At 38.5% G+C, this 11,551-nt stretch overlaps 1 protein-coding gene across 1 annotated transcript in view; it reads right to left on the bottom strand.

The window, feature by feature from the left end:
- Positions 1 to 1,201: 1,201 nt before the first annotated feature.
- The window catches only part of LOC149457887 (uncharacterized), a 92,530-nt gene continuing 82,180 nt past the window's right edge, over positions 1,202 to 11,551 (bottom strand). Inside the window, exons 9-10 of the mRNA XM_089682926.1 lie at positions 11,272 to 11,339; positions 1,202 to 5,966 (exon numbers count right to left, since the gene is read on the bottom strand). Of these exons, the coding sequence (XP_089539052.1) occupies positions 5,541 to 5,966; positions 11,272 to 11,339 (494 nt within the window). The 3' untranslated portion in view covers positions 1,202 to 5,540. The remainder of the gene's footprint in view (positions 5,967 to 11,271; positions 11,340 to 11,551) is intronic.

The following is an 11,551-nucleotide window of genomic DNA, read 5'->3' as shown; positions in this document are numbered from 1 at the left end:
TAAACTCCATTAGCAGGGCCCTCCTATTCCTTCTGTATTGAACTGTGTTGTAATTGTACTGTCCCCCTTTATATTGTAAAGTGCTGCATAAACTGTTGACGTTATATAAATTCTAAACAATAATGATACTGTATGTACTGTATATAAGATCTCAAACAGATTGGGGAGTGGGGGGGGAATGAATACCCTTCATCACCTGACATCAAAAAAGATTCTTTGACTACATCCCGAAAAATTCCATCTAGCTCAGTTTTGTGTTTTGTTAATAGTCGGTAATGTAACCCTAATAAAACATCATAAAAGCAAAAAAGGAGGTACATGGTGGCTTTCCACATTCAGTTTTAAATAATCTGGAATACATTGTTGTGTTTGATTCTTTTGTTTTCGTGTTTTGAAACTGAGCTGCACCTATAGTAAATGCTATGGATCTAAACTGAGATTATCACTCCCTTGGAGACTGAACACAGAACCTACAAAAGAATATACTGTATGTCCTATATGCTGGTAGCAGTCCATGCCACCATGGGCCAAGGCCTGCTACAGTCATCAAACAAAAAATGTTAAATAAAATTTCAGTAAATCTCTTCAGTACGAAAGAGCACAGAGGTCAAGGAAAGAAAAATAAAAAAATGAACAATTCTAAGATAGTGAGGCTAATTTACAAAAGTATTTGAGTTCACATAACAAATTGTATGAATATTCAGTAATTGTCCAAACAGTATAGCTCTGAGGAAGGGGGTGCGCCCCCCAAAATACACCAGATCTCCAGCATAGGGGGGTTTCCTATACCTTGTATCATCTTGTGGTTTTAGGGTATTTTTATCTTCTACCTTTGTGAGCACCCATTTGTTATGACACTCCTCTTGGATAATAAATCTCTGGTAATGCAATAGGTACTTGTGCCCTTCTGTTTGTTCTTTTTGTAGTTGCATAGTGAATCCCCTTATCTGAGGAGGGCTACATCGGCTATGCATTCTTGGTGGAATCCATTTGTTGTCATCCTTGGCCTCATTCAACTGTGATGGATCTCTGAGCACTGGGGATGATTGTGTGATTGGTGTTTCATTGCAGATGAAATAAATATAAAGATATTTTTGATTTGATAATTCATGTGAATATTCACCCAAAAATTGAGTGAACAGTCTCAGGTCCATTAGTAAATCAGCCTCAGTATAACAAATGTATGATATAATAACAAGAATTCTGATACATCAAGGATAATTTATTAAATGATTTGAGAATGTTCACATAATAAAATGTGTGAAGACTCAAGAACACATATATAAAATAGGACTTTAAGTGTAGCATTAAGGAAATACAGACAACCATATAAAGTATAATGTATATAATATACTGTAAACTATATAAAAGTTATATATAAATGGTTTATTAATGGGCCAGATAATATTTCCAAAGATAATTATAAAAACAGGTTTTTGAGCATGTACAAAGAATTATGGTTCATATCAGACCATGTTAACATTTCGAGTACGCCATTAACATAAACCCATCAACATATTTCACGGTCGAGTTCTGCTTTTTCAGGACTGGGTTACAATGCAGTTATTAAAATACTATTTACACATATTGAATGTAATTGGACAAGCTAAAGAAGAAACAAAATCATGCCCACTTTTCTAGAAGGTAACAAGTCAAATCTTCATTTTCTTCAAGAGATACAGGTGTGCTGCTGCCTGACACAGGTTTGTCAGGTAGCATGTCTCCCACCATGTTCCTCCGGCTAAATACGACATCAGTCCTTTGTTCTGTTAAGCTGGAGGAACCAAAATTGAATGTGGGGGACACAGCATAGAATGCACTCCGAAGTGTTGGATAGAATACCTTCTTCAGACAGCCCATATTTTATGTGACAGGATCACTTTAACATATGCTGACTCTGGGTTCAAGGCCACATTGAAACATTTAGGCTGGCCATACATGACCAGCTGGCTGAACAAAAAAAAAACTAAACCAATTCCTCCATCCACACAATTGAGAATAAGGATTCTCCTCGCTGTGGCTATGTATTCTGACAGCAGATTTGTCAGCTGGACTCCTCCACTGTCAGAATACACTGAGCAGTGCTTCAGCCTATTGGGAACAGACTTTTCCAACAAGCCTGTTCTCAAGCAGTCGATCAGTAGATTGACTGCTCTTGCACAGGATTGGAAATAGATGGATCAAAATTCAGCGGGTACCTGTTGAACCAGTCATATTTCAATACATCTATGGCAGCTTAATTGAAATGACGTGTAGCTTTTTTAAACAGTAAGACAATGAAAGATGGTGATATGTTAATTCTTGCTCATATGTAAATGTAGCATGATGAGTAATTATCTTATATTGTCATAAAACAGTTTATTCTACTCTTCCTCTTCAATATAACAGATTTAATTCATTTGATTCATGCTCTTATTTGTCAAAATGAACAGTTACATAGTATCACTTTATACTTCTTCTTGGATATATTATTACTTTAACACAAGTGATATTTGGTGGCTAATAACATAGTATGCTTGTCGTGCAGTGTTGTGTTCATGTGTTCGATTTCGACCTGGTAAACCATCTGCATGGAATTGTATGCTCTTAAACAACTGTCCCTAGCGTGTGTGTTTGTGTGTATACTGGAATATTATAGATACCTGGTGTGAATATATTTGGAGCAGATGCTAATCTTAATGGTCAAATGTTAGTCCTATTTACAATTTTTTACAATTCAGATCTCAGATTTTCATTAGATGTTCATGGCGTAGGAACAGGAACAGGAACAGGAACGTAGGAATAGGAAGTTCCAACACATAAACCCAAGCAAACCCTTTCTGGATTTTTGCATAAATGATTTTTAAAATGTGCTTTGAAGTTCAGTAATAAAAAAAACAGTCTCCTTTAACCATGTTCAACATGATTCATTACATACCCAGTCCAGAGGAATTTATCTATGCCTCCATGGTTTATTGTGAAACACTGTATTGTCCTACCCCCTGCTATTAATGATCCTGACATGACTTGATGTTGATCAAGAGCAGAAGTCCCAGTCCAATTATCATAAACCTGTCAAGAAGGCCCCAAGCTGAATATTTAATGTTAGACATTTTTGGTCTGCATACATAGCAAATAAAAGTGAAAAAGTTTTAACTGAATGAAGATGGTTTCCTAATAAATTTGAATAGTTATAACATAACAAAAGGAAAACAGGAATGGTGTTCAATGTAGGCTTCCACAGTGGAAGCCACACATAAACAGAGTTCCTTGTCTCAACCCAGCTAAAGACCACCTAAATATTCAAAACCAATGTTAGAACAATGTTCTTGAGACAGGTAAGTAAAGGTGTACTTTTTGGTCAACATATAGAATTATGGTAACAAAATATTTGCATGTAGACATCAAAACTTCATCTCATCTATAAAGCATTGTAAATGGAGTTCAATTTTATGTGGCTGCCTTTTTGATGCAGGTCCTGGATGGCTTACAGTCACTGAGATACTCAGAAATTCCGAGAAGCATCAGGACTTTACAGTATATAACAGAATGTCAGGGAGAGGAATTTACTAAAACTAGAGCAGCCGTGCTTCTCAATAAACTAGCTTCTACCTTTCATGTTCAAAGATTAATGGAACAAGTTGAAATTAGAAGCTGATTGGTTGTCATACACAGCTGCTCCAGATTCTGGCTGTTCCAGTCTTAGTAAATTCCCCCCAAGGTGTCTAAATATTACCTAAAACGCAAATGAAGTGGGAACAAGGAATACACATATGATCCAAAAACTAAGACAATTTAACTGCAACAACACTCAAACACTGTTTTGAGGTCCAGACCCCATTCCTTCTGAAATGCTTTGATTGATCTAAAACAGTATTTTCAAACAAAACCTACTATGCATATTCAAGAGTAGTTTTGTTTACAAGAATCTAAACATTTTAGTACAATTTTTTTTATACTTTTTGAGACTCACCTATAAAATATTGTCATGCTCAAATACGTGCCTTTATTATTTTGTTTGAGGATTATTCATAGAGCTAAAAAAAAAGAGCTGAAAGGCCACCCAAAGTCTTACAGTGATTCACTATCAATTGCCTAACTCTGTTCCTCAGTAACCATTGTCATAACAGTCCTGCATTACAATATTTACATTACACCGAAATGCAGGATCATACATCAATAGAAAAGAAATGGAACCTCTAAAAGTATAGGTAGTAAAACGAATAATTTTACCAGCAATACAAAAACATGTTCAACTGAAATTAATGCCGGGGAAAAAACCTTATGGTGCATCTTGGCTTTAGCGCTTATTGTATACAGTATGTCCTTTCATTATTAGCACTATATCTTTGATACGTTGTATGGTTTTGGTCCTAGTTTTAATTTTACATAAGCACATTTTTTTGAATCACTACTAAAATTATTAATTTTTCTCCCAAAATTCCTAAAGGCGCCTTTTTTTTCTGTTGAATATGTGTATATACAGTATATATATGTTTTTTTACAGCTTCATTGGAAATGTGAGTATTGAAGGAGGGCAGCCTTGGAGATTGCTACATATTTATCCAACGTTGCGGTTTGCTGATAAGAACAATTGCTCCCCAAATATGGAACATTAACAGTGGAATTTTAACTCCAGGTTTATGTAATGTAATCAAGAGCACCAAATGAAAAATCCTTAAGAGTCCAAAGTCCTTATTGTTCAAGTAGGGCAAAAGACACCCAACACGTTTCAAGTGCCATACAATCCTCCTTCTTCAGGGCTGTGTAAAATGGCAGAATGTTAAAAGGACTCAAACGTGAGACTCCTAAGCAGGCTGAGCTGCAGGTAGATGTTATAAACAACAGTGAGTGCTGGTGTTCACAGTAGAAATGGCAAATGATACTGTGGATACACTCAGGATACAGCATGTGTCAGAGAGTTTGCAGAATAGGACACCGGACCTCCCACCTCTAACTCCAGTGATCCTTAGAAGGAGAGAGGTAAAAGATCTAACAAGTTGTGTATTCAGGGTAAAGTGACAGATTCTCTTGTTAGGTTACCCCTACCCACTGATAATTACCTTCCCACACTCCTCTCCACTCTGTACTTCTGCCAGGCCCCTAAGTATAATCCCTATGTAAGGTTGGTGTCAGAACTTAATGATCTTTCCCTTTCCTCCATATGATAGTGTCTGGGCCTGATTGACCACTGCGTTCTGGGAAGAAGAAGGGAAGGTCACATGATTTCATCCTGGAAGCACCAAGTATTACCAAGGGCTAAGACAAATGAATGGAACTGCTGGGGAGCATGGCGAAGGTGAGTATCAGTGGGTGGCAGAAGTTTCCTAAATAAGAGCCTGTTTCTCTTTAAACTATATATGGGGAAATATACAGACCTTTTGTATATATACTCACACAATCATGATTCTTCTTTTTTCTTTAAATCATTTCAAATATACCTGTATATAACAATTATGTGTATGCTGGTATGGCTTAGATGAATATCAGTTGACATTTTATAAGCCATTGCTGCAGAAATCCAGAATATTTCTCAGATTTCAAAAACTTGCAGTACAATGTTAATTACCCATTCTGAGATCAGCATTAGTAATTTTGAATTTGCCATTTTCTGGATGTATAATTAATTTATATTTGTGTTCAAAAAGCCCTAGAAATGATCTCTCCTTGTGAACAGATCCAGATACTTCCACAGTTAGTATACCATAGTTGTTAAAGTTGCTTTTTATTCCTCCGAGAGCATTATAGTTAAATCTTAGTCTTTCCTGTTTTATGAAATCGGAAAAGATCCAGCTAGCCATATCAGCTCCTTCACCTTGTACATTTTTTATTTTGCCTAAAGTACAGATACAGTGGAGAGTTACATTGTCATAGAAAACTATAGCTGCCCAATCACTTATATTTGTTGTTTGTTCAAGCTGATGAAGCATGTCGTTATAAAACCAGCGACAGAACACTTCTCCGATATCTTCCTGCTTCTGCTTGACCTGCAAACAGCGATAGCATTCAGTGAAATAAAACATACATGATCTCTGGGCACATCATACATTTGTGGTCTCTCTTTGTGTCTTGCAGCAGCCTTTAATCCACTGCAGCCTTATATACTTTCATAAGTATAGAGCAGGGGTGGACTGACAACTTATGGGGTCCCGGGCAATAGGGGATCATGGGGCCCCTGTGTGCTTGCCCAAACTCAAAAAAGCCTATGAAAAAGGTACCAGGGGCATCTCATGGGGCCCCCTACTGACCCCAGGCCCTCGGGCAGTGCCCAAGTTTCCAATACCCCTGGTATAGAGCCTCCATGCTTTACACTTTACATCATTTATATATTAACTATTATTTTTACCTAATGATTTAGCAGGAAGATTAATGCTCAACTGAACTATCAGTGTAAATCAGCTGAATACATTTCAGGTAAGGTCTTATAGTGTGTTTTCTTCTAAAAGTAAAACTAAAGGCGGTGTCTCTGTGGAATGTACACTGAGCTGCGAATAAATGATATCATCCCCCATCGGCAACTGCAACTGCGGAAGATCCAGGGGAAGAAGATGCCAGCACCGTTAAGGGACCATACGGGCATGAGACCATTGAAACTAAGGTAAGTAATCGTGCCTTTAGTTATGCTATAAGATCATTCAGAGTTTTATCTGCTGTGCAATTGAAACCAAAGAAAAGATGCCAGATGGGGTGGAGGTGAAAAGACAAAATGGGAAAACAAAAGTGTAGGGAACCTGTCAAAAAGCTAGCGCCCCTAATTTTTCTGTGTTACCTTTAACAGCTAAGTTGTAGCTAGGCAAAAGCTTTCTTTACCTTTCCTGTGCTCTGTAGATTTTTTACTAAGCTCAGGGTATTGATTGCTTCTGCCTGTACTATTGAAGAGGTGACGTAGCCAATGAGGGAAGAACCAATAATTGAGCCGTAAATGTTTATCTTGTCCAGCCAATCACTGAGATGTGTTTTTACTGAAAGTAACTTTCCATGTTCTTAATGTCTTCACTGCCCCCTCCTTCTATGTATGATCTATACCAGTGTTTCTCAAGCTTTATTCACTCAAGGCACCCTTTAAAATTATGGACGGTCCTGAGGCACCCCATTCTAAAATGTGAAAAACGATTCTAATAGTTTTATTTAACGCAGCAACATTCACACATGTAAGACACCCAACAATAGAGGTGATTTATTCTTCCAAAGCAAATACACTTTCACACACTGGTACTGACTAGTATTCCAGTGTTTCTCTTCTCCCTCAGTTTTTCTCCATCACTGAGCTAATGTGACCCCAGCACTGATGGAGAAAGGCAGGGGAAGGTCAAACTAGGATATTGTGCTACTCCTTATCAACTGATGATGTCACTGGTTGTCAGGACGCCAGCAGCTAATGTCGTAATGGTGCACAATGAAACCCTGTGGCTTTGTGTAACTAAAAGGAATGCTTTTCCACCTGCTTGTATACAAATTTCGGGCAATTTTTGGTTACTGATCACCTGATCTCCATGATAGCCTCTGATTGGCTTATGTGAACCAAATGAAACGTAGCACTGCTCACTTGCTCCTGTCAGATGTACCAGTCAGTTGAAACGCTGCTGCTGGGTGTTGGTTCGCTGATGACCGCACATCAGGCCCCTCCATGTAGCCACAAATGTTTCCCAGGACCACACACCAATATAGTGAATCGCAAAACAAATGAGCACAAAATGGCTTCAGCTGACTCTCCACCCATCAGGAATGAGACCAGTTTGATCGGTTGCAGGTAACGCCCAGTAAACAAAGATCCAAATCCATAAGTAGCATCATATACACAACTTCTGGTTTCATTCATCACAGAGGAGGTGGAGGAATGGATGTTCCTTCTTCTTCTCTGTCCTCAGCTGACGGGATGGATCCTGATGGGATATGAGAGCTCAGGAACAGCAGTGGGAAAGGGACCTCCTTCTCAACCCTATTAAAGTGAATGGGTGGCTGATACAGGATCATGGCTGCTAAAGCCAAGATCCTGGTACAACCACTTCCTCTTGAGGTCCTATGTATATGGCCTAAGGGCTGTAAGCAGTTAATTACAAATTAGAGTGTATTGGCAGCACATTCATTTTCAATGGGCTGCCTTAATTTAAAGCAGGTTACTACATGGCATAACCCTGTTTAACGACATGTAAAATGTAAACATGTAAAACATGTAAATTGGTCTTAAACATAGAATCATATGGTCATAGGTGGCCCACCCTTCCCCAAATGAGGACCATACAAAATAATAAAATGACAGGGAAGCCTACAACATGGGGGAAGTAGATGGTGAGCTTTGCTGTGACCACTTCCTCCTCTTCCCCATCATTCCCCTCCATTTTCCTCCCCTTACTTCTTCACTTCTTCTCCTGCAATGTGATTATGGCATGAGAGGCTCTTGGGAGCTAGGGGATGTTGCATCCCACCCACAGCTCTTTGTGCAGGAGATAGTGAAGTTTTTCTTTTCTTACTCCTCCCAGGCTCAGAGAAGACATTTGCCAGAAAGTGTTTCAAATGCACATTTTCTTCCTCCTCCACCTGCTAATATTAAGGGATGAGCTGAATTGCCCAGGTTTGGTTTGAGCAGGGTTCGGCAAAGAAGTTTGGATGCTAAACCCAAACCCCGCTGAAATTAATGCAAATCAAATCTGTCAAACTCAAAATTCCCTTTTTCTGGGCTAGTAGGCAGGAGTATGTAAAGAAAATAGCATGGGGGGTGCAACTGCCCAATTCCTTTAAATAACATGCCTGGTGGGTCCTCTAATCCTGCCCACATCTTTGATGTAGAGAAAGTGCTGCAGTAGCACTGACATTTACAAACAAAAAAAGAATTGCCAGTAAATGACATTTCATTCCCAACATAATAATTTAGTTTTCTTGTACATTATTGATTGGCTTATAGTTTTTATTTTTAGTTAGTTTTTTTCAGACACATCATTCTGTTGTTGCAGCACTGGTAGACCATAATTCAGTGCTGGAAGTACAGTAGCAGAGAAAACATAGCAGAGAAAATATAGCTATAATCTATTGCAAAGCATATATAAAACTAATGCTATCAACTGTATACAAATTGCTAAACTTTCAAAACAAATCACGCAACATAGCTTGTGAACCTCTTTTCAGTTCCACACTGTATTGTTGACAATGTCTAACAAAATGTCAAGTCAGAGTGCACTAGAACACCTCAAACCAAAAATCACATTCCAGAAAAGAGGCAGATGTTCAGGTGAACTAAAAGAAAATGAATGACAATGCCATGTTTCAAAGACAACAGCCAAACACATGGCACAGTGACAATATGTAAGCATTTAAGAGGGGAAAATAAGTCACTTTTTAAATGAAATAGCAAGCAGATTATGATATTTTAAAGAACAGCAGCCAGAAATATTGTACAGACTTGCTGCACATTATACAAACATTTGTAATTGGCCACTATGTTAGAGGAAGAGAGGCATATTATACAGTGAAAAAAATCAGGAAATTGTGTCACAGTCAAGAGCCAGAAATAACAACTGCAGTATATTAATTTACTAAAAAAGAAAAACCTACAAAAAAGCAGCGCTCCCTAAACAAGTAGGTATAATTTACAACTCAAAGTGTTATCCAATTTTAATGAAAACCCATTATTTTGCAAACATTAATTTTTCAACTGGGAAAAAGCTGCAGAAAAAATAGGTTTTGGGTGAGACACAGTAACCCAACACAAAAATTTATGCAGAGAATAGGATGACCCTGCCAAGAAATATTACATTTTTTGCAATTGGGAAGCAAGCGACTGTCACTGTGCTCAACTGATTCAGCCAATTCCTCCAATTTTTGGGTGAATGGCAGGAGTAACTGTGGGTGAGGAGGAAAAACAAGGTGCATTTGCAGTTGAAGATGACTTCAAAGTACCCTGGACCTGGGAGACAGATAAGTAGGATGGCAAAATCCTGGCTAGCCACCCCACTACCTCCTCCATGTGCTGGAAATGCCTGAAATGAAAGTCACACATGAGCTGCCTCTTGATTCTGCACCCTGACCACTGCTTTAGCCTGTGGATACAGGATGCTGCTCACCTTCTGATAGCTACATGGAAAAAAAATTCTGCCTCTCCCTTTAGGTCTCCCTTTAGGGTTATTCCCTATTTTTATTAACAGGCAAGAAGTGTATAGGGTATGTTTGCTCTGGTGCAGAAAACACTATGGTGCTTAAAGTGGTTGTAAAGGTTGAAGATTTTTTACCTTCATGCATTCTATTCATGAAGGTAAAAAAACCTTCTGTGTGTAGCAGTGCACCCAGTTCCCTTAATACTTACCTGAGCCTTATCATGATCCAGTGGTGTGAATAACAGCCTCGTCTATCCCTGGTCTCTGCCACCTCATTGGCTACCACTGCTGTCAATCACAGCCAGTCAGCCAATGAGGAGAGAGAGGGGGTGCAGCCAAGCCGCGGCTCTTTGTGTGAATGGACACATGGAGCAGCGGGTGCCCCCATAGCAAGCAGCTTGCTGTGGGGGCACCTGACAGACAGGAGGAGCCAGGAGAGCCTGCAGGGGACCCGAGCACAGGAGGAGCCAGGCTGCTCTGTGCAAAACCACTGCACACAGCTGGTGAGTATGACATCTTTGTTATTTTACAAAAAAAAATGAACCTTTAGAGGACTAAAATGTACCTCAATAGTATGTGGTGCTCTGCTGCAAATAAAGGACAGCTTTTACAGTGTCTTCAAAAATATGAAACTGATGCTGCTGACCTCATAAAAAAAAATTAAAAGATCATAACAAAATGACCTAACAAAAGTGAATGAAATGGATCAAAAAATTTAATTAAGAAAACCCAAAGACCTGAAAAAATTTAAAGGTAATATTACCTCCCACCATTTTTATATTCTTACACAGCAAAAAAAAAAAGTGAATATAAATAGAAATGTTAAAAAAGAAAATAAATGAAATGCCCCAAAAGAAAACAAAAAAGCAGCAACATTTTGACTCTGTTGATGACACCACAAAGCTGCCCTTTGTTTGCAGTGGAGCCCCGCATACTGTTGCAATGTATTTTGGTCCCAAAGCACCATTGTACTTTTTTTACCAAAGCACAACATACCACCTACACCTGTTAATATAAGTATGGAATTTAAAAAATTGCCCTGGACAGCATTTGTTTAATTCAATTAAAATGTATTAGCTCCAGGCATTTGTTATTTGAAACACAGCATTCCCGACTTGCCTTGAATGAACTGTGAAAGTGTTTTTGAAGCATCCACTCAAATGAATGCAATGCCAGAAAAAATATGTGGATAACTTTAACTCACCTGAATTTGCCTGCCTTCGTCATTTCTTTTCAGTGAGCTTATTTCAACACTACTTCCTAAAGCACCACCTAGGAGCCAAATAAAGAAATTAAGTAAGGCTTCCTGACAGTAATGCAGATTGCAAGGGAAGGATAGCAAATATCTAAAAATCCATATTCAGAAATAACCCTTATCAAGCTTATTTAGATGCATATTTGAAGACATTATAAAATCACACCACAATGGACCAAAAATGTCACTCTTGACATGGCAGAGCATAGGTTGGGCAAAGGTTGCTCTG

This window comes from Staurois parvus, unplaced genomic scaffold, assembly GCF_062004578.1.
Source record: "Staurois parvus isolate SC_StPar_1 unplaced genomic scaffold, SC_StPar_1.0 ptg000299l, whole genome shotgun sequence".
Classification (NCBI taxonomy): Eukaryota; Metazoa; Chordata; class Amphibia; order Anura; family Ranidae; genus Staurois; species Staurois parvus.
This window is presented reverse-complemented; position numbering and strand designations above follow the sequence as displayed.